At 34.8% G+C, this 24529-nt stretch overlaps 2 protein-coding genes across 5 annotated transcripts; both read left to right on the top strand.

Moving 5' to 3' along the window:
- The first annotated feature begins 1240 nt into the window (after window positions 1-1240).
- On the top strand, window positions 1241-10383 carry LOC140768227 (protein ENHANCED DISEASE RESISTANCE 2-like). 2 transcript variants are annotated; one of them, XM_073108420.1, is made up of 3 exons: window positions 1241-1459; window positions 8426-9391; window positions 10072-10383. In XM_073108420.1, coding segments are annotated over exons 2-3 (939 nt in total). In that variant the 5' UTR covers window positions 1241-1459; window positions 8426-8453; the 3' UTR covers window positions 10073-10383. The 2 variants fall into 2 exon arrangements, with proteins under 2 accessions (XP_072964521.1, XP_072964530.1); XM_073108429.1 differs by lacking the exon at window positions 1241-1459 and adding an exon at window positions 1627-1782.
- A 2233-nt stretch (window positions 10384-12616) lies between these two features.
- On the top strand, window positions 12617-23047 carry LOC140776069 (uncharacterized). 3 transcript variants are annotated; one of them, XM_073119639.1, is made up of 4 exons: window positions 12617-12805; window positions 12922-13029; window positions 13983-14152; window positions 22423-23047. In XM_073119639.1, the coding sequence occupies exons 1-4, from the start codon at window positions 12743-12745 to the stop codon at window positions 22877-22879; spliced, it is 798 nt and encodes a 265-aa protein (XP_072975740.1). In that variant the 5' UTR covers window positions 12617-12742; the 3' UTR covers window positions 22880-23047. The 3 variants fall into 3 exon arrangements, with proteins under 3 accessions (XP_072975740.1, XP_072975732.1, XP_072975747.1); XM_073119631.1 differs by having other exon boundaries at window positions 12627-12805; window positions 22414-23047; XM_073119646.1 differs by having other exon boundaries at window positions 12632-12805; window positions 12917-13029; window positions 22414-23047.
- The last annotated feature ends 1482 nt before the right edge of the window (window positions 23048-24529 follow it).

A 24529-nucleotide genomic window follows, 5' to 3' on the forward strand; every position in this document is an offset into this window, starting at 1 on the left:
TAAATCTTGCATAAGATAAATCTCGTGATAACTTATGTATAAAATTTTATTGTAAGTAGATAGGTGCACTGTAATAAAATCATCTATATTTTCTTAGTAAAATTTCTATCATAATTAATATACTTATTATAATCAAGCATAAAATTTTGTGATGCGAATCGAGTCAGATCGGATCACATCAGGGAGATTAGGCTTTATGGATTGAGTCTAATTATCTTATTTGATTATTTGGTTGAGTTAAAGTCTTAGCAAGTTAGTAGTTTATTTAATTAGTTAAATTCAGCTCTACACAGTTTTGAAAAAATATTCGCAGAATATTCTACACATATCCAAATAATATCAAACTAGTTGGATAACCTTCAGATATACAACTTTGGTATTCACGACTTCTCCAGATTCAGGATCTATTTGCAATGAAACGAAACGAAGGGTTAATCCGAGAAGATAAGGAAGAGTGCTTTTGATTATTTGTTAGGATTTGTTAGAGTTGTTTAATTTAGTTGATGATTCCTTAGGGTGAGCTTCTATATACACATAGAGGAAACCTTAACTAGAGTTGTATGAGGATGATGATTTTGTTATTGGAATTAGCTTTAGCCTTATCTCCTCTCTGTTGATTGGCGCCCTCTTCCACCTCCCTTCTTCCATTGGCTTCTATCCCCCCTCTTCCACAATAACTTCTTCCATTTCATACCAAGAACTAACCCTAGCATCCATCTAGCTACAAGATGGCTATCAAGCTAGGATCTAAATTTCAGAACCGTTGCGGATCGGATTAGGCCGGTTCGTAACATTTTGTATAAATTTATATGAGTTAATTATAATATTTCACAACCAAACAATAAAATACGAGTTAAATTTTAGATTTAAGATTTACCTTATTAAAATTAGGTGTTTATACAATTATCCTTAAAAAAAGAATATTTTTTAGTACATGACAAATTGAACTAGAACATTTGACTCCCATAAAACATCCTCTCAACTCATGCAGAGGCGGCAATATTCTTTTTAACCGTGGCATAAAGATCTTGTTGCCGATCACATCGAAACTAAAAAGGAGCTAAATATATAAACATGGAAGCATTTGCGTGTCGGAAAGGAAATAATGTTCGGATATTTCAAACTGTCACGGCACGAAAAGGAGCCACAAACTTCACCCACAAAGAGACCCACAAAGAGACAACAATCCGACTTGTCCTCCACGTCAGCTTCGCGGGGCTCTTAACAGGCAAACCCGCAACCCTCCCTCCAAACCAGCCTACACGATTCGTTCGCCTTCCCGGACGAGCGGGGAGAGAATTTCACGCGATTAAATTCGCGTCTACTCTTCAATCGAAAGTGGAGTCTCCGTCGCCATCTGACCTCGATCTCTTCCGTTCCTCCTTGAATCTCGCGGTCTCCTTGCACGATATCCGAGGCGCGTCTTCTCAGATCCCCGCCGTAGGAGAAGCGGAAGCAAGTAAGCCGATGATTCCTAGGGTTTCTATCTCTTTCATCCTTGACTTTTTCGTTCGATCTCTTGATCTTGCTCAAATTACCTGATGGGTTCTTCCTCTAATGTGGGCGAAATATCTTCTTCTGATCTTAGCCGATTCGAATGGAGGTTGCGTTCTTCATTTGTGTTTGCTTTATTAAGGAGACAATTCGAACTGCTTCTTTATTAAAGATGATAATAGTGGTATCGGGTTGGAGATACGTTTTGTTCTTTGGCTTCTGATAGGATATATGATTTCAAATATCAAGCTTTTTGTTGCTTTGTTGAGAACCACAAAGCTAATCAAGGTAATGATACAATTGAATGATCTTTTCAATCAACTTCAAGTTTTTTGGAAAAGTCCTGTTGATTTAAGAGCTTGGATTTGCTATAAAGTCTTGTAACATGGAAAAATGGAAACAATCTAGAAATTGCACAGGTTCCCTCCTCATAGCAGAAGAAGATTATGATAGAAATTCGGTACTTACCATTGATGGTTTACTTGGCATATATAAGAAACAGGTTCCTTCATCTACTCAAGCTTAGACAGCGATAGAAGAATTCAAACATACTTTTCCACTGATAACAAGACATCCTCTAGCCTCTACCATGAAATTTTGAGTCTGGGAGAAAGTTTTTTTTATTAATACATCAATGAATCTGACTTGCAATGAAGCAGTTACATGGTAATTTATTGAGTTGCAAATTCTTATTTATATCAGGTAACCTGACCCCAGGAAGCTTTGGGTAAGTCTTGAGGCCATTAATATGGCTCGTTGATCATCTTATGGACAAGACACTACTAAAGGGTTCTAACTTCCCTCTAGAAATTGTATCATTGGACATTGTAGCACTAGAAGATCTCTCATAGACATGTGTAAAGTATGTGGCTTCTCAAGTCTATGTTTCAGAACACAGACCATTACTAATTTAATATGGCAACCTGGGGCTTAATTTTAATGTGATCTCATGAGAAACCTCCTGCACATTCCTTGCTGAGCAAGAAGATGAAGATGATAGAGACCTATATAAGGGTTCATTGCAGTCTAAAGAAAAGTAATTTAGTTATGAGGATGCAAATTTAAATGATCATCCTATAACTTATGGTCAAAAAGCAATGAGACTATATAGGAAAAGATTGTTGCACCGTATAGCTCGCCTTGAGCTGTCGTTGTGGTTGAACATCTTCTTATATATATGATGTTATGCATCGTGAGAGAATTTGCATTAATTTTTAATAACAGTACTATTAACCTGGTATTTATTAGTTTATTAAATGATTGATGAACCAAATATGTACTTATGCTTGTTTCAAAGAAGGCTGCCAGTTCTTATAGTGAACCATTTCAACAAAAAGTTTTGCAAGATTCGGTTGAATTATATTTTGATATTGCTACTTTGAGTGTGTGCCAAATTTTATTAGTGTTAATTTGGCATTTGATACATGGAATACTCAAAATGGTCAACAGAAGTCCTCAATAATGGCACCTAATAGTAACTATACAAGAAAGGTCCTAAAGGTGCTTTAAGCTTCTAACTCTAAATAAATATGTTTTGGGAGTTAAAAGAATCTATGTAACTATATTGCCTTTGTATTTTTAGATCTCTTGATATTTTCATCATATATTGATAGTCTATTGATGGTTTAATTTTAGACAATTATTTTGTTAAATTTCAGAAGTAGAACCCTTAAGGATGTCTCTAAATGCATAATCGAGCAAACTTGACAACTGCTATACATAATATCCCACATTATAGTGTGCGCCATGCAAAGCATTAGTGGGACATACACACTTTCATGCTGACTTAGAAATACCATTCAGGAGCAATGCAGTTTGTCTTTTCCAGTCATTTCTCCTAAAAAGGATAGGATCATATAACTTGGAGGAAAATCGTGGAATCTACATAAACTATCTTCAAGTATTGTTTTGTTGTGCCCAACTTAATTACAGCTAGCATATTGAAGGGCTTGAACATCTTCTTAAGAAGTGCTTGAACATTTTCTTAAGATACACTTCAGATGTAGATATCATGGAATGAAACTTACTAGGAGATGAATGATAGATCACCTTTTGGTCTTTTGGATACAGGACAATCTGGATGAGTATTATGTCTAGTTATCGGTCGTTTTTGGGAACTTAGTGGTTTTTCATTTTAATGATATTCTTGTATATAATGCTAACCATTTTATCATATTTAACACTAATGATAGCACTGGAGGCAAAGAAAAATTTTAAGCAAATTGGATGTTAATCCCATGAATCAAACAATCTTAGCAAGGGCCATTTTAGATGTTTGTGTGAAGGAAGAATTAAAGAACATCAATGCTGATTGTGGAAGCAGAACTTTTGGTGAAATGCTAGTTGCCGAAGACTTATTTTTTTTCTTGAACAGTAGTTTTGGTAGTGGAGGTTACTTAAGCAGTGTTATTAACTTGATAACTCATGCCATTCAAGTGGAGCTAGGTGTGAAAATGGGTTGGTTAATATTCAATTTGACCAATCCCATATCCAAAGTTTTGCCATATATGCATCTCAACTTGTCCGTACATCTAGAGCTATATCTGTATCCATTCCATATTCGTATCTGAGGGTTCAATCTAGATACAAATATGAGTTGAGGAATTCTACTGAAATAAGTATTTGAAACATGGATTGAAGTATCAACTACTATTTCTCAACTCGAGATCGGGATCAACTACCCGGTAAAACAAACATATTGACCGTATTGATTGCCCATACCAAATTAAACTACTACTTTTTAATTATGGAAAAATTTTAAATATTATTTATAAATATAGGAAAGTTTTTAGAAATTTAGAAAAAGTGATAATAAAATAAGAAAATAATAATTACTTATATATGCATCCTAAAAGCTAAAAAATAAATAAATAAAGTATTTACTCAAAAAAAAGAGGGGAAGAACGGAAAGGAAAAGAAAAAGAATTAAATATCACTATTCTACTTCTTCCATAATGAAGAAAAGAGGAGAGGGGGTAGAAGAGCCAAAAGAAAAAACTTTTGTAGTGAAAGAGAAGAAGAACCGAATAGAAAGAAAAAGAAATAAAAAATTATGTTGCTTTTGCAGTGAAGGAGAGAGAGAGTGTGGAAGAACTGAAAGAAAATAATGAAAAACCATACTTTTCTGCTTCTGCGGTAAAGAAGAGAAGAGAGAAAGAAAAAAAAAAGAATCACGTTCCTCATATTGCCAAAGTTCGCTAGAGCTAAATATGTATCGCTCAAGTTCAAAGGACCTCGTCGGAGTTAGATCTTTGCATTAGAGAAGCATCGGTTTTTGTTAAGAGAGGAGAGAGAGAGAAGAAAGGTTGATGGAGACATCAATATTGTTGTTCCCAAGTTGGATTCGGGACAAATCCATAATGAGAGAGGAAAAGGATGACAAGAATATCAATTACTGATATTTTCGGGTCAAATCCCTTACCCATTTTATCCAAATCGGTCGATCTCGACCCATATAGGCTAATTCAGATCAGGTATCGGCTGATACAACCGATATCCGCCCGATACTAATTAACTAATTTATATCAAGCCTAGATCGAGATTGACCAATTTTTGCATCCATGGTATCAGCTAATCCCAATCCGTATCACCAAACTAGATGGCTGATACGATCGATTTGGTTGATCCCCTATATGAATTGTTCGAAATAGATGGTTAATAGAGTTGATACGGTTAATATATGTCATTTTTTCAAGCGACCAATCCTGATCCTAAAACTAATATTTAGACCTTTAATTCGAATAACAATTTAGCCTAAATTCTATGAAGATATTGAAATTGAAATAGAAGAAAGTTTTTTTGTGTCTTTTAAGTGAATTTCTAATATATTTTTATTATAGTTCTAAGTTTCGGCCGATCTCGATCGATATCCGAAATCAGTCTAGTGACCTAGTTTTGGCCGGGTATCGACCGGATCAGTTGATACTGGATCTATTTCAGGTCGGAATTTGCCATATTGGCCAATCCCGTCCGATACGGGCTCTCCTTCTCTCTTCTCTCACTCCATCTTTCTTCTCTCTCTAATTTTATTTCATTTCTTCTCTCGCCGGTGCCCCATCTCTCTCATTTCTCTCTATTCTCTCCTAGCGTCTCCCTCTCTCTTCTTCCTCTCTTTTCTCCACTCTGTCTCGTCTCTCTCTCTCCTTCAATCTCTGTTACTGTAGTAGATTTTCTGCTGTAGTGATAGAGAGTGAGATAGAGAGACGAGAAAGAGAGAGAGGAAGAGATTGAGAAGGAGTTACAAAGAGAGGGGTAAGAGAAGGGAGAGAAGAAATGGAAAAAAATCAGAGAAAAAATTACCTTGCAACAGTAAGAGAGATTGAGAGAGAAAGAGAGAGAGAAGGTAGAGAGAAGAAATGAAAGAAAATTAGAAAAAAAATAAATTTGCCTTGGTAGTAATAGAGAAAGGGAGGAAAAGAGAGACGAGTAAAGAGAAGAGAGCCAACTCAGTTATCATCAAAATTTTGACTAAGTTAATGTAATTTTTAGTTTTTAGACTTCATATGTGAATAATTATTATTTTCTTAACATTTTTCTAAATTTTTTTAAAAATTTTCATATTTTTAAGTAACATTTAGAATTTATATGATTAAAAAAATAGTCTGATCCGATACAGACGGCCGATACAGCCAATATGACGATATCATATCGTTTTTCCAAATGGCCAATTCCGATCCCGATGCCAAGTTTTGGAACCTTAGTTTTTATTATATATTGTGCTATAAATTGAAGTAACGTCATAATTTTTATAGATTTACAAATCAAATATAGATATATATATATATATATGACATTCAATTTGTATTCTGTATCAATATTAAGCGAATATGGTAACCAATTTTGCTATCCGTTTACTATCTGTTCCATGTTCATATCTGGAAAGAAAAATGGATATGGATATGGATATTGATATAGATATGGTTTTTTCAATGTCCGATCCTTATCCAAACCATTTTCATACCTAGCTGGAACTCTTCTTCTCAACAAATCCTACTGTTATGAGAGTTTTAAAGAGCCAATGCTTTTCTGGAAATGCACATCCAAATAGCCCTTGACAAGCTTATTTTGCATTACGGCTTTGTCCACATAAAGTACTAAAGCTAGTCTAGCAGATATTGAAGAAATCAAAAGTTGGTCTGTATCGTATCCAAGATTGTTCATTCACAGAAATTAAAGAGATTCAAGGTCATAAAACCAAGATGATCAGCATACAGTTCTTCAAGTTTCATGTTTTTAATAAGGTCATTTTAGTGTTCATATTGTTTTTTTGTGTTCTCAATCTAGAGAGAGGTATTGTCGCATACAGTACTGCTAATCTGAGTAATACATTTGATGTTGACTTTTATGCTATTGTTACAACCATAGTTTCCAGTTTCGGTCGATCCTGAGTGGGATCGGCCGAAACGAATCGGGATTAGCTATCCCGATTGGCTGGTTTCGGCCTGTACAAGCAGCCACCTACAGCAGGCAGCTAGAGAGAGAGAGAGAGAGAGAGAGAGAAAGAGGAAGAGAGAGTGAGGGAGAGAAAGGGGAGAGAGAGAGAGAGAGGGGGGGGAAGGAAGAGAGAGTGAAGGAGAGGGAAAGATTAAAAAAAAGGGTGAGAGAGAGAGAGAGAGAAAGGGAAAAAGGAAGAGAAAGTGAGGGAGAGGGAAAGATAAAAAAAAAGAGGGTAAAAGAGAGGGAAAGAAAAAAAAGAGAGTGTGGAAGAGAATGGATACTTCAAACTAATAGTTAGAGGGATAGGAAAGAAGAGAAGGAGGAAGAGAGATTTTTATTTTTTAGGTTTTATATGTGAGTAATTATTATTTCTTATTTTCTTATAATTTTTTCTAAATTTTTAAAAATTTCTCAACATTTTTAATAATATTTAGAATTTTATTTAATGAAAATAGTCCGATCCGATACAAGCCCGATACGCCGATACGTATTGTTTTTTCGAACGGCCGATCTCAATCCCGATACCGATTTTTGGAACCTTGGTTAAAACTCTCAAATGGTGGAGTGATTTACTTAAGTTCCTATTAAATTTTGACCATAAAAATGAAATCAGCCTGATTTGTAAATTGCAAATAAGATGGCTAATATTTTCTCTCCTCTTTACTCTTTTTTTTGCATATATATGTCATAACCTTATTTAATTTATCTGACCATGAGATCATTGTCTATTGTTCTTTGGCTAAAAGGTTGATAACCCAATGAAAATTGTTTACCAATTCTGGGTGTTCTAACAAGACATTGTCACTGGACTCGTAATTTTTGTCCTAAATAACATGCTTGATCAATAGCAGTAAATCATTTTCTATTTTCAGTTTCCTTTAGTCTTCTGATAGGTTCTAACAAGCCATTCTCAAGGAACTCATAATTGTGGCCCTAAATGGCCTGCTTGATCGATGGAAGTGCATCATTTGGTCAACTATAGTCTTGTGAAACCACATTATTCTTTCTACAATGGAACTATAGACTATCCCAACCTATCCCCATGTTCTATGCTTGATGCTCGCCACTGTTTCCTCTAGCTTTCTGCAACACAACCTATGGTTCAGTTATACTCTTGTCTCTTGCACAAGAGTTCACTAATAAGGACAGCAGTCTAGAGTGGAAAGGTCTGAACGGTTGCAAATTGCATTGTGGAAAGCTCCTTAACACCAATCTCCTGGATTCCATATCTACTTCTATTGTTCTCTGTCTATGAAACATGGATTTGCTAAAGTACATTCTTCTATGTATAAATATATTGCTAAATTAATTCCTTTTGTTAATACTATTTAGAATAGCTTGAAGTGTGTAGGGCTCTATCAATTTAATTCCATACTGAATTTTCCTCACAAACATTCTGTATGGACAGATTGGTTATTGTAAAAAGCTATTTTTTCTAACATCTGTGCAGTGCACACGCTTTCTTACTAATGTTTACCCTGTGGATATGTTACAGGAATTTGTTGGAGTCTCTTTTCCAGCACATGGCTGGTCCTTATGATGAGAAAGGTAATGTGTGGATAGAAAAGGTAAAATATGGCGGATCAATTCCCTTTCTTCAACCAGAGAACTGCCCAAATGGTTGGGCTACTCCACCTGGTGACAAATTTATGGTTAGAGGTCCTGACTATCTCTCAGATAAGGTGAAAATACCTGGTGGGCAATACCTTTTAAAGCCTCTCGCTTTTGATTGGATCAAAGGTCCAGCAAAAATTGGTGAGGTACTAAACCATCCAAATCATCGTGTAAGGAAAGCTCTTGATGATGAAATTCGCACTGGTAATCAGCCTTTTGTATGGGCCTTCAATTTGCAACTTCCAGGAAAAGATAACTACAGTGCAATTGCATATTTTGTAGCAGTTGAACCTGTAGAAGATGGATCTCTTGTGGATCAATTTTTGAAAGGCGATGATGCTTTTCGTAATTCAAGACTTAAGTTGATAGCCAACATAGTCAATGGTCCATGGATAGTTAGAACAGCAGTGGGTGAGCAAGCCATATGCATACTTGGCCGAGCTCTTTCTTGCAAGTATATTCTTGGGTTGAATTACATTGAGGTTGATGTGGATATTGGATCTTCCATAGTAGCAAATGCAATTGTTCACTTGGCATTTGGTTATGTAACAACTCTAACAGTGGATCTAGCTTTCCTTATTGAGAGCCAGACTGAATCAGAACTCCCTGAAAAAATTCTTGGAGCAATAAGATTCTCACAACTTGATCCAGCTTCAGCTGGTTTGTATGAAATGCCCTCTGAAGAAAATTCAAATCTGCAGTCTTCAATATCTACAAGAATATGGAAATCTTTTGGACAAGGTTTTTCGCAACTGCTAAAACCAGGCAATCTGGATGACTCATCCTCGATTTCACACAATATCAATGGCACTTTTAATGGAGAAGAAGGTGAAGAGAACACCAAATGGTAAGTGTACTAACATCAAGTTACACTAGAAAAGAGTTTCTTTGGGGTTGTATTGAGTTTGGATACATTAGCACAGTTAGATCACCCTTTAGACAGATTAGTCTGCCAAAGATTTTTAGGTAGTCTTAATTACATCTTAATGGATCGTGATGTTAGAAAATCTATAGATATAGTTGGCCTGGTCTCATGATATCTCCAATTTACCTTTCCTTTGTCTTATTACTTCCGTTACTGCCCAGTGCTCCACGGCTAAGTTACTTCTTTTGCCATTTAAACAGCCCTTCCATGTTTCCTAAAGTCTTACCTTATAAATTCAAACATTGTGGACAGATAGCTTGCTTGACAAGAATTCCCATCATCTGGTGGAAAAGAATAGTAAATGGGAATGATGTTCTTATTTCTCTTGCTTTGCATTGAAGTCTGAACGCATTTTGTTCTTTTAAACAATAACCGAATACTTTTTTTCTGTAAATACTGTATATTTGATTCCTTTCATAAATTCATTTTCTTCCCTATGAATTCCAGTATTCTAGTTCTTACTGTTCATACTTTCCTGCTAGAATTCTTCTATTGCATGTCACCCAACATCTCCTATTCTTCTTTTCATGGCATTACAGTATGTTCTTAACCAGCCCATCTTTTTCTCTCTAATGTCTTGCACATTGTTTATTTTTCTACAGATAACATTTTCATCCCTCTGGAAATACAAAGTTTGTTGCAACACTATTTCTTCATGCAAGGATAACCCAAGTTTAGAATCAGTGGGTTAATCTCAGAATTTACACTCAATCATTGAATAATTTATTGTTAATCGCATTGTCATTAATCATCAGGAGTCATTGTTGGTAGCTTTAATTCTTTTGTGGGCTCTTTTGCCTCCTTGTACATTATATTGATCATATCCATGTTTTACTTATTATTATTTAGATGTAGAATGTAGATGGGTAATAATAGGTAGAGTTATATATTTCTCTATCAATAATTCCTCCTCAGCTTTCACGCTGTGCTTTTTTACTGCCGACATAATGATGCATGCATGGTGTCTTGCGTCTTGCGTAAAGTTACTTTTGAATGAGACTTTTTTGTTTAGAGAAATAAAATTTTGGAGAGTTAGCAGTTCAATCATTGAGGTCAAGTAAGACTGAGTGCAAATGCACCTGAAGGGCATTTGCAGTTTCAGAACTATGATAGAACATTATTGCGAAATAGAAAAATATTTCCTAAAAGTTAACCTGTCTTCATTTGATTAGTTAGGAATAATAAGTCCATTACCAGGGTTTATGCCTGAAATTATCAAAGTGAAATTATCCTATAAGTTAACCTCTCTACTCTCAACCACTGTGCGATTATTATTTTTTTCACTTTTCGTTTTAAATTAAAATTCCTATGAGCTTTGGGATGCAATGCTGGTGGCCGAAGCATGGATTTACATATTGAACTTGAAGCCTGAGCCCTAACATGTCGATACCTGCAAAGAAAACCAAGATTGGTGATGGCTAGATATGAATGATTAAGTGAAGCTTTTGCCCTCCGGTTCTTTATTTCAGCGGCAAGTTATATGGTTTACCCTCGGCCCAATTTCAACTTAAACATTTCTGTATTTTAAACTTAAGGATTTATTCAGATAATGTTAAAATTTTCATTCAAAATTATTGTTACAAATGATCAAACTACTTTTATCAATAGTGGTGCTAATTTTCTTCTGCTATAAGCAAGTTGCAAACTGAGCTAACTATCCCTCCTATCATCAAATCAAATTGTATTTTTATGTGGGTAGTTAAGTTTTTTCATATCCTTGTTTTGACGGTTTATTAATGATTGCAATTTGCTTTAGACCACAAGGGAATTAAGTACTTAAACTTAAAATATGTAGGCTCTAGACCACAAGGGGATTAAGTGTTTAAACTTAAAATATGTGTGATTGAAAAATATAATGACAAAGGCATATTTGTATTTTCCTTTTCCCTTGAGGCACTGTTGTCTTGTTCCTATGGTAAAAGTATGTAAGTTAAGGTTTCTAATCTATGTTGTAATCAAAAGAGAAAGGGGGTAGATTTTCTCTTGTATGCTTAATAAGTGGTTGTTTGGCAAGAAAGAAAAAAGGGAAAGAGATATTGGGATTTTATAAAGTGCTTAGATTTGAGCTTTATGTTAGAAAGAGGCTAATTGTGTGCTTTAGGTACTGACGTCTTTTTGCTTGGTTACTGAGGAAGAGATGGTGGTATAAAAACTGAAGTAGTTACACAAGTGGACCACCCAACCAAAGGGAATTACAACACACCATTTTAGCTATTAGAAAGAACCCAATTGCAATTATGATATTTTATTAAAAAGGTCAAAAGATTTTAATAATAATTATGTAAAACCTCTATATTATTATTATTATTATTATTATTATTATTATTATTATTATTATTATTACAATTTTTCTATAAATTAGGTATATTTTTTAAATTTATTAAACGGGTTTTCCAAACTATCTACAGTAAGAAGCTACTGAAAATTAGCGATTCTGTCCATACAATTACAATAATAAAGTTTAAAAAAATATGGTGATCGGCATAAAAACTATACATAATGTTTATTTTTACTTGCTTATTTTGGTTTTTTTTTCTTGTAAGGTTTTCTCTATATTTTCATTTATAAGTGTGTCTAGCAGTAGAAATATTGGTAAAAGTTTAGAAAATAAAATAAAAAATTATGTTTCACTATTTTGTTATAAATTTTATAATTTTTTAATATTTTTATTTTCTGTTTCGTAGTTTTATCATAAATTTCATAGTTATTAAATATTTGTATTTCACAGTTTTTTTAATATAATTCACATTTGCATATGTTTACAAGTTATCTAATTTTATTATAAAATTCACAGTTATTCCTTGTATTTTTAGTTTCGCAATACTATTAAGGAAGTCTTAGCTTACTGAACACTCAAATATTTACAATTTACATAATTATTAAATACTTAATTTTTGTTTCTATTTTCGAAATTCATTTACTGTTGTCGGCTTCTTCACCAAAGTGATGGAATTGAAAAAGTAAATAAATTGTACTAAATACAAAGCAAGTTTCTCTCTTGGCTACTTAATAACAAGAGTAGAGTTAAAAAAATGAATTAAAAAAAATGATAAGTAAGGGAAAATCAAAATTTAATTGTGTTTTTGGAGCAAATCACTACAGGAAAAGAAAAAAAAAGAGAAAAAGTTCCTATAATTTCCCACGCTATTTGTTCCTTTCTCTCCTCTTACGGTTTTACCTACCGGTCCTGAGCTCATCCCAGCACACCGTCAGCTTTCTTTATCCTTGGATGCTTCTTTCCCAGCCGCGTCTCCTCTCCCACCAACATCCGTGATGACCGCCTGTCTTCCTCCGCCAAGATGCAAGCGATCTCCACCGTCGACGGCTTCTTGCACGGTCCGAATCCCACCTATTTCCTCGATTCTTTCCTTTTAGTCTTGCTGATTTCCTTTCTCTTTTTCTTGCTTTTATTTGTGGTGGATTTTTTTTTTTTTCGGGTGGGAGAAGTGAAGGAAGGAGTGGATGAGATGATAAAGTATCTCGCCAACGAGCCCTCGGTGGGTCTTTTCTTCGTCCAAGAACATGCTCGAGGTTCCATGCCTCACCTCCTCAACGCCAAGGTATTTTTGTAATCGTAAAATTAAGCATCATTAATGATTTGGTGATTGAAGACTTGAAACAATTGCAACAGAGCTTGTTGATTTTTTTTGTTCATAAAAGGCTCGAAGCTGAAGGAGACTAAGTTTTCTTCAAAGGTAGAGAGCATTAAGCAGGATGTTTCAAGGCCCAATAAGCTTAACAAGTTGGAGACGAGAGGAACTGATAAAATCAAAGAAGTCACTTTATAGAAGTGATGGTAGTTTGAATAAAATTGGAGTTTTACTGCTTTATTGAATTATTGAATAGGGTGTGAGTGCCTAAATTCCAGTTATATTTTATTTGTGTTCTTTAAAATGTTCATTTTACATACGCGCCACTACATTATTTAGAATATGAGTTTTTTTTTTTCTTTGACAAAAAGCCCATTGGCTCAGTTTCATTACATAACTTAAATCTATACAGGATATTGCCTAAGATAGGTAATCTGCTAATCGCACAACACAATTTAGGTCATATTTTTGTTCTATCATAGGCTTCCCTTTGTTAAGCATGAATCCATTTGCATCTATGACAATTTCTAGGCTATGGAAATCCTTTATGGTTTAATACTAGATTACAGATTTGACATTCATATACAGAACTTGATGAATTATTATATGGAAAAGTCTTATTTCCTGTCTAAGTCTTAAAAGTACAGAGTTTATTGCTGTCCATCATATTGAACGATGACATTGCCTCGAGCTAAAATTTTCCATCCAGGGTTGGTTTTACGGACCAGAATTTTGTCTCTATTACCTAGTTAGACAGAAACTAGCTATACGGTATCTAGTTTGAGCCTTAAGAACTCAAAACATAGTCATCCTGTCACTTTGTGTGAATTTCTGTATGTTTTTCTAGTAACTACCTCTGCTTCTTTATTTACCTTGTGACACATGTTTTCTTAAATAAGACAAATTTAATCCTTTCCTTGTAGGATAAGGTTGCGCAAAAGATTCATGAAGTAACCTTGGATATTGAAGACATTGAGGATTCTATTTCTGTGGTGAGGTCAATGGCAGAAAATGGATTTCCTATTGCTGATGACATGTTAAAAGACATTCATAAATCTCTACTAATCATGTCGACATCCCAACCAAAGAGAGGGTATGTCAGTAACTTTCTGAAAATTGCCATATGATTGTTCAATAAGTTTAGCTTTCTTTGAATAGCTTAATCTTCTTGTATCATCAATGCAGCTATTGCCCAGACATTTCTGACACCTAATTAAACAGTCAAGATCTAGATTGGATGCTATTGAAGAAAAAGATGTCCAGTACTTAATCAAATCAACTAATGTTATCTCAATTATTTGACAAATTATTATATATGTGTTAGCTTGTTGTAATGATTCTTGACCTTCCCAAGTTTTGTTCCTATATCCTTGTCAATTTGTTATTCATCTGTCCACAAAAAGAACATCAGTTAAGTCTCTAAGCTGAAGTGTTCAGCAAACCTAGATCAGTCTAGGTTCACCTGATATGGAATGGATCAGAGTCATCAGATATTATTTAGGCCATTTGGATCCCATGCATTGGCTAATCCAGTTTGGTATGCATTGCCTCAAGCCTGCTTCTATTTGTTGCATGGTCGGAAGGCAGTTCTGTATCCACTTTGCATATGAATGTCTCACATAATGTTAGAGTAGCTTGTGGATTTTGCTGTCACTTTGGAAGTTGAAGAAGGAAATAATGTGCACCACCTGATTATTAGGACCCTCTGGAAAGTTCTATTCTGTTAGGGGTGTCAAGCTTGACTTGGGCTCGGCTCGGCTCGGCTCGGTCAGAGCTGAGCCGAGCCCGAGCCATTGAAACTGACTCGAAATTAATATCGAGTCGAGCCTGAGCTGGAGCCGGCTTGCTCAGGCACAGCTAGATAGCTTGACTCATCACCCTCACCCACACTTAGGCACGACTAGATAGCCTGACTCATCACCCTCACCCTCACCCTCACCCATCACCCTCACTCAACCGCTCGGGCTTGGCTCAGGCTCAACTCGGCTCGATCAGAGTTGAGCTGAGCCCGAGCCATTGAAACTGACTTAAAATTAATATCGAGTCGAGCCTGAGATGGAGTTGGCTTGCTCAGGCATGGCTAAATAGCTGGATTCATCACCCTCACTCACGCTCAAGCACAGCTAGATAGCCTGACTCATCACCCTCACCCTCACCCTCACCCTCAACCTCACCCATCACCCTCACTCATCATCGTCACCCTCCCCACCCTCATCCACTAGACTACCCCCCATAGCCTCACCCTATGCGACCGACCCACCCTCACCCATCTGGCCTCCTCTCCGTCGGCCTCCATCTCGCCGCCACCTCCTCTCCTTCAGCTTCCTCCTCCTCCATCGACCATCTCCTCCGGTGTCTTTCGGCGACCTCCTCTATCAGCGTTAAACTAGGCGTCAGCCTCCTCTTCTTCGTTCGCTCCTCCGTCCTCCTCCTCCTTCATTAACCATCTCTTCCGTCCTCCTCCATCGACATGTCGTTGCCTCCTCCATCCGTCTCCTACTCCTCCTTCAGCAAGCAGCCGTCCACGCAATCACCGCCCACGTGGCCACTGCCTCCTCATCCTCTAATCAAGGCTCAACTCGAGCTTGAGCTGAGCCTAGCCTGAGCAGAATATAAGGCTCGAAAGTAATTTTGATCCGAGCCTGAGCCGAAGTCGGCTTACTCAGGCTCGACTCGTTTACACCCATATATTCTGTTGCATTAACAATATATTTATTGGTTCCGCAACCTTCCTAAAACCCAATTGGCATGTCTAGATTTCATGCTATTATAGGAGATAATTTGCATTACCTCATTATATAAATGCACATATATTCTCTTGTTTTTATCATATTGACTTATTTGAGAAATATAAAATCCATAAGAAATAACTAGACATGAGTCAAGTATTAGCCACGGTACACATATATTATGGTTGTGTTGATGCCACCTTATCCAATTTATTCTAAGTTGATTATTCATATGTTTAGAACTTAAGAGTAGGGCTTAGAACTATAGTTATCATAATCAGACTAAACCGGGTGGTTGGACCAATTAACCAATCACCAAGCTAATTCGGTTTTTTTATTGGCCGGAAATGCCAATTGACCCTGTAAAAATCGGTTGACCCGGTGATTCAACCTATGAATCAAACAACTCGACAGGTTTCTATGAACAAACTGAGCTGCTCATATTTTTTTAAATTACCTAGTGTTCCTTAATACTATTATTCTATTATTTATCCTAAGGGTAATTTTAAAATAATTTTCTTTAAAAAAAATAATAGTTAATTAAGATATGATTTTGTACAAGTTATATAATTTGATTGATTTAAGCCTAAACAGAAATGACTAAATAATGAAAATATACAATTTGTATATTGCTTTTATATTTTTTTTTTATTTTTTTGAATTATTTAGAACTGTAAATATATTATTTATATATTTTAAATAATTCTAGCAGTCCGACTACTAGTTGAACTAGTGACTTGACCACTAACCGGGTCAAGATCTCGTCCGGTTCTAATAATTATGTTCAGAATAATTTAAATATTTTCAAATATAAAAAAAAGAAAATTACAATTATTTTTTCATTCCTTTCCAAAGAGATGGGCTTCTCATCATCCCTCTTGCAACCTGAGCCTTTCCCAAATCCTAACCTTTACCCTATCTCTAACTCTCTAACCATAAACCTAATCTAATTCCAGCTCTATACTCTATTAGATGATCTATTGCCTAATTTTTTGTGGTTTATCATAGAATGATGTTTCAAAGGGAGGGAAAGGTTTATAAGTTGAAATTTTGAAGGAATTTGTCAAACACTATGTAAAAACTTGTTTTTGGTTGCATCAAAGAAGGTTTGGGAAGCTTCATTTCAGACTAGTATCATCTCTTTCAAGTATGGCAAGATTGGGTATCAATTGTTTTAGTGCAACTTGCAAGAAATAAGAGATTGATTCAGGTGAAGAATAACCTCCTAAAGTAAATTTGTAATTATTAGAATGGTCCTAGATATCCAACCTCTGCAAAATACAGCAGTAACAAAGCGATGAAGAAGACAGCTAGATTAGGAGGAGCTCCAACAAGAAGTGTCAAAGCTATCACTAGGACGGGAGGGGTAAACATCAGCAGAAAGTTTTAATTGCTCAAGGCTTTATACGTAGGGCTGTCAAAATAATCGAGTAGCTCGAGCTTAGCTCCGTTTGCAATTAAATGGACTGAGCATTAATGGTAAAATAGGATTGAAATTAATTTCAAGCCTAGCTTGATCCCAAGCTAGCTCACTTAGGATCAGCTCAATCATGCTCTAATTGATTTTTATATTATACATAGTTTGGGACCATTAGATCTTAATCTATTGGTTCATATCATCTCTTATCCTTTTAGGATTGATTTAATTAGTTTCTACCCATCCTAATCAAACCTTATTCAATTCAAGCTTAAATCAAGCTTGAGCCAACCGGCTTGATTAAGGATTGAATTAGGGTCGAATTGGACTAAATTGAGCTTCTTTAGTGCTTGAGCTTGAATTAGGCTCATTTAAAGCTCAAGCTTGAATTGAGCTCAAATTGGGGTCAACTTGAATGCTTTTCAAGTCAAGCCTGAGCAGAAATTTAGTGCTTGAACTTAGTTTCAAGCCGAGCTTGGTCAAAACAGGTTCGATCAAGCTCAACTCATTTACACCATTGTATGTAGGACCATAGCCATCAAGGAATACTCTTGCCGTATCCGCATCTGATAGTGTATCAAATACGATACTCATTGGATACTTCCTTAAAATATTCCAAATTTTTTAAATTAAATTTAATATTGTGGATACTTCTGGTATATTTCTTAGATTCTTCTTGGATACTTCCAAGATTCCTATCAACAGAAGCCAAATTGAAGGAGCCTACTTTTTTCTTATCGGAACTAGAAGGTTTCTAAAAAATCATGCTACAATAGGCAATTTCTTTTGATTTATGGATTGAATTGCTTGTTTATCTTACATCTTGGTTAGTAATATACTACGTAATACTAGTTCTTTATTATGAATGGTAGTTCTTTAAATAAATTAACTAACGATCTCCTTATATAAACTATCATACAAAAAGCTAATATAGAATTCCTCAATTAAGAAAATGAAAGTACAAAAGTTCACTAATTCTAATATGTTCTATATATAAAGATATAATATGCCTAGGATAAGTATCCTAGTAGATCACTCTTATCAAGTTAGATCCATAAAGATCTAAGTTAAATTTGATTATTTGTCTCTTCTCTGTCAATAAGTTCTGTCTCCATCCCACTCTCTCCGTCATCCTTTCTCTCACTATCTATCTTGCTCTCTATATTCCACTTGCCCCCTACCTTTGGGCATTTTATTAGTGCCAACATGGCAAGTTGGCATGGTATGTGCCATAATATGTGTTGGATGAGTTGTTGGGTGGCACACACCATCGTTAGTAGGATCAGCCGATCTAGGCCTAGTCCAAACTCTCTCTTTCTATTTCTCTCTTTCTTTTCACTCTTTTTTCTCTTTTTCTCTCTTTCACTTTTTTTTTCTCTCTTTCTCTTTACCATATAGCCATTATTTCTCTTACGGAGAGATCTAGCTCCGATGAACTGGCGAACTCTGATATATAATTTTTTAATTTTGTTTCTTTATTCTCTCTTAGTTTTTTTATTTCTTCTACTCTCTCTTTTTCTTCTCTTTTCTTCTTTTTTACTACACCAAAGCTTTTCTTTCTTTTGTTTGATTTTCTTCTGTTTGCTCTTTCTCTAATCTTTTCTTCTTTTTAATTTTCACTAACCAAAGTTTTTCTTTCTTTTGTTTAATTTTCTTCTATTCGCTTTTTCTCTAATCTCTTCTTCTTTTTAATTTTCACTACACCATAGTTTTTCATTCTTTTTCTTTTTTTATCATATTTACTAAATTTACTAAATTTTTTTATATTTTTAAATAGTATCATAATTAAAAAAAGACTGATCCGATTCAAGCAACCAATACGGCCGATACGTATTGTTTCTAGAAGGCTGATCCCAATCTCAAATTTTCGAACCTTGACACACACCATGCGAACTGCAAGGAAATCCTCGATGAATACTATATAGGATATGGTTTGGATACGCCATTAGAGTAAATCATGAAAAACAAGGATATCATATGTCTAGGATGTCTACTGTATATATACATATTTTCAGACACAGTTATGTACAAGGCTCTGCAAAAGTAGATTCGTGTTTGCTTGTATTATATTTTACTTTTGTCATAATGTGTGATATTATATGCCTAAGCACATATCTAACATAAGAAATTGCTAGGCAGTAGTATCAACAGCAAACTGGAGTAAGCTGATCTATTAATCATAAGTTGAGTGCAGCCTAAGATCCTATTATAAGTCTCTTTCAAATTCAGATCATGCCCAATAGAATGAAATTAAGGCGAAGTTTTATTACAACGTGAACCTTCCCGACCTAACAAGAATCCCTAATTTGACTTATCTTTGAACTCCTAAAAGTATCCAAGAAGTACCCTAGAAGTACTCAATTATTTTTTTATCTTTTATTGTGAAAGAATGGATTGTAAAGGAAGTAGGACACATATATGTGGATTATGTTACGATATGTTAGATTCCATATAATAAAGTAGCTGAGAGAGTGGTGGAGTTCAGGCCTATTTAATCTGTTGAATTTGCATTCATAAAGTAAATAGGAATTGTTTGTTAATATGTTGAAGTGATGGATATGTTAATTAATGGGTGTTAGTCTGCTTCTATAAAAAACAAATTCATCTCGGATAGTGTAGTAAGCTTTCATAAGTGGGTATGTAATGTTAAATAAAGGAGAAGGGAGTGTTGTTAAAAGATAAAGCATATTAAATAGGATTATATGGAGGACATTACTAAATTATAAGTTTTTGTCCCAAATGGAGGGAGTGAATGAGGATGGAGATGACTACAGGTTAGATTCTAGGAATAGTTTATGGAAAAATAGGGAAGGTTTCACATGCTGAATAAGATTAAATACTAGAGGATCATCCTCTAGCTCCTCCATTTGTTCTGGTTTCTGGCAATAGATGGAATGAATAAAATATAGGAAATGATAACTGGTTTGATGATCTGATTGGTGAATAATGAGGTGTTAAACTTACAACATGCAGATGACACCTTATTATTTTGTAATGATGATTCTAAAGAGGCATTCATTTTGAAGTGGCTTTCACATTGCCTTAAGGGAGCCTTTGGGTTGAGTACTAAGAAAATTACATTGGTTTATTTGGAAGGTGGCAGAAAAGGGCAGAAGTTTGAAGGAATATTTACCTGTTAATAAATATCTTGGTTTGCCTTTAAGTGGTAGTATATTTGAGGAAGGACTGCATCCATTTATTGAAAAGTTGGAAAAAGAACGAACACAAGTTATTATCGTTTGGAAGAACGATTCCAATTGTCAACACTATGCTTACAGCTATACCTCTATATTATTTGTCCTTCCGTATGCCAAAGTGGGTATGCAAGAGATTTGATTAGATGATAAGTGAGGGTTTTGGTAAGGCAAAGAGAAATGATAGAAGACGTTATGCCTTAAGTAGCTCGTAACAAATTTGTAAAGGAAAAGAGTTTGGGGGAATGGGAATAATAGATTTAACTGGCATGAATACATCCTTTGTTAACCAAACGATGGTGAAGGCTTTGAAAGACTCCAAATGAGACATGGGAAAAGTTTTCCTCATGTAATTTATGAAAATGAAGGCCACTTGCTTCAGACTAAAATGTTCTACAAGAATTCTTTTCTTTCGAAGTTCACTTTCTCTATTTTATCCTTTTCTTTGGAAGCTCATAATTCCTTGAAATTAGAGTTTCGTTATGGTTGGTTTATAATAATGTGTTGACAAAAAAACAACCTTAAAAAAAAACGAATTTTAGGACCAGTGTCGAATGTGTATTTTGTGATAATGAGAGGGTGAGCCATCTTTCTCCCATCTGCAAAATTGCTAAAAGACTGGAAAATGTTGGAACAATCTGACTTCTCTTCAGTGGAAAACCAAAAAGTATTGCTGAACTATGGACAACCTAGAGAAAAGAAAAACTATAGGAGGCTAGAATGCAATAGGTTATTTGTTTAGTGACTTCCTTTTATGAGCTTTTGGCTAGAAATAAATACAAGATATTTCTGATGTTGGTACTGAGAGAGATAGCTAGGCACTTAGATAAGTATTAGTGTATCACTTCGTGGTAAGACTTGATTCTTCCATCTAAGAATTTTTGGGTCTATAATTGAATATTCTTTTTGTTGCCATCAAAATATAATTCAGTTATCTAATAAGAATGCATGCTAGCTCCGTATCATTGCGCTGGAACCCAACTTATTACAGAGGAAGTTTCATTTAAACTTCCTTATTGTTTCTATGTATTATTCACACTTGTTTTGTGGTCATATTTCCTGTTTAGGTTAAGAAAAGGTGAGCTTACATTGATTTTCGCAGGCCCATAAGTAGGTAGAGATTTGACTTCCTGTCTTTGTTGTAAACTTTATCTGTTAGTTGTTTTGCATCTTAAGCTTTATTTCTGTTTGGGTTGCACCAGTACTGTCAAAGTGGATACTCTTGATGCTTGCTTAGGTGCTAAGGTGAGGCAATTTTTCACCTAATATGTACTTTGGTTTTGTCCTATATAAGCAATGTAACATGCAGTATTAATTTAGCTTACACCCTTCTTTAGTGGAAGGTTGGAAGCAGTAAAAGAAAAATATAGATTATAGACAATTAGATGTGACCGACAAGGTCCTATATTCAATAAGACAGGAACCATATGGTTGGGCTCACACTATATGCAATTACAATTCTAAAAGTGGAGCCCTTTTTCATGTGTAAGTGTATTAAGACTTAATTTACGTAAATTGATTCGATAAAGTTAAAGATACACTCAATTGCAGATTACCTTAGTGTTCTTTTGTTTGACCAGTTAGGTTGCTTGTTAAGTATCTAGATCTTGATTTTATGACCTTGAAATTGAAGATGAGTGTGACCTCATTGTAGTGCAGCTTCTGTGTTTTTATCTTGACAAACTTTTCTTTTCCTTTATAATATAGGGAACTTCGATATCACAAATAAACATTAATAGAATGCTTAAGAACAGACATGCATCAACAACACAAAAGTCTTCGTAAAAAAGAAAAAGAAATTTAGCTTAACTTGAGTTGCATGATTTTCTTGCAAATTTTTTGTCGGCAGAAATGGACTGTCAATTTTTGAAATCTGAATTGGCACTATCACACTATGTTTTTGCCATAGCAAATACTGCACTGCAAGCTCATATCATCAATAATGGTCACTTTTAATCTGTTAACTGGTTCCGGCTGGAAAGTTTCATATTTTACTATTGGCTAATTGGTTCAGGTTGATCAGGAACCCCAGTTGGGGCTTTCAAGTAGGTAGAAGCAGCTCCAGTACCCAGGATGCTTTCAATTCTAGCACTGGAAATAGTCGGCAGGGTGGAGGAAGCAGCCGTGGTTATTTATCATCTGTGCTTAACTCAACTAAGCAAAGAGCAGCTGGCGTCAGATGGTCTCGACCTGACGAAGTACCGAAAGGCGATAAAAGCAAGCATTTAATGCCTTGTATTCCTCCACAAACATCAGTGATGGGTTCATGCACTATTTCAACTCCCACAGATGCAGAAGGTGATGAGCTGCCTCTATCAAGCCATTTATTGGATGGTCATCTTGAGGAATCTGCCACAGTTGCTGAAATTTTTTACAGTCCTGATGTGTTGTCCATGATAGGGAATTATGATAAATTTAAATCAGAACAGGAACTCAAACTGCAAGATTGGTTTCAAGATTCTCAAGATCATACAAAATAAGAGCGACCGGAGGATAAACTCTATTATGGATTTCGTTATATAGTGAAAAGAAATTTTTGTATATTATATGCAAGTTTGACTATATGATCATTTTTACTCTCTCGATGGGAAAACTTTATGTAATTGTCACAGAAAGTTCCAAAGATTGCTTTAGTATTCTGGATGGCATCGGATCTTTCCGTCTCACCTTTGTTCTGGCCACTCTGTGAAGAATCACGAATTTTTTGATCTGTCTATTCTTTAAATAATTGCTACAAAATAGGATGCCTCGAACTTTGCGGCCATCAAATACTGAACAAAAGAACAAATTATTACACAGTATCGAACCAATTCCAACATTCTGAATCCCACAACTACTAAAAGGAATCAGCAACAGAGGGTGACGAAAATCAAACTTTTTGTCTTGTGTCAGTAGTTCTTCTTTTTTCTTCTCTTTTGCAGTTAAGTAGATGGCTGTAAATTAGATACCAAGATCACAGAATCTATCCTCCAGAAATGGTAGTCTGGAGGGATAAGGAAAGGAATGGTCCTACGAGGAAAAGGGAGAGTTTTTGACTAAATTAGTCCTCCCAAATCAATGAATTATATAGAAATTTTAAATCCTTAAATAAAATGTAAGTAGTAGGGAATTTCTTTTTAATAGGTCGTTATATAAAAAGTTTTCTATGAGGCTTAATAAATTTTTTAAAAGATTTAAAATTTTCATATAAGTCACTGACTCATGAAAACAAATTATGGGTGTAGATAAAATTAGAGGAAGACTAAAGATAGCCAGAAACTCGAGATGGGATGAGATGAATTTATTAGGTACAGGGGATCTTAGCGATGGAGAAGTAGGAATGAGTTCTGTATGGTTGTACTATTCGGGTGCAGGAATTTATTATGGATGGCGTAGAGAATTTAGTGCTGAGTGCAGTGGTCTGGAACTTTCTTCTTTCATTTTTGTTTGTGCGTGCATTATTGATTCCAGAATTTTTAATCTAGATGAGCAATTACTTGGTAACATAAAATAAGAGTTCAAACTTTAGCCCTTTGTTTTTTTTCTCAAAATAAAATTAAAAAAAAAAAGAAAACTTTAGCACTTTGTTTCAAAAGAAAATATCGAAAATTAAGTTGAAAATTTCAGAAAAATTATACACTTATTGCCCTCACTAGGAAGACTTTAAATTATTCGTCTCTCTATTCTCTGTTTTGCATAAAAGAGGGAGTGATTTATAAATATTAGAAATCTAAAATTTAAATTACAAAATAGATTAAAAGAAAGTTAAATATATTTTGCCCTCTCAAAATCAATTTACCATTATGTATTTTAAAATGTCTCAAACTAGTCCCTTTACTTACGACTAAAGTAAGACCATTAACTTTTCCATCCAAATTAACGGATAGCACCCAAAAAATTTGAAAAATTGAATGGAGGGCTGAATTCCCTTTATTTTTTATTTTTTATGGAAAAAAATATCTTTCTCCTCATATATAAGTATTTCTTTCTATTTTATGTGTGACAATAAAAGAAAACCTACATATATAAACATGTAGGTAAGACTTTCTTATGTTCAACTTTTTATGTGTGACAATAAAAAATTTAAAACTAAAATCTAAGGCAAGACTTTTTTTATTCTATAAATATTTCATGTTAAAAATTTTAAACAA

The sequence above is a fragment of the Typha angustifolia genome, chromosome 2 (genome assembly GCF_048772165.1).
Source record: "Typha angustifolia cultivar Huaian chromosome 2, ASM4877216v1, whole genome shotgun sequence".
NCBI lineage: Eukaryota > Viridiplantae > Streptophyta > Magnoliopsida > Poales > Typhaceae > Typha > Typha angustifolia.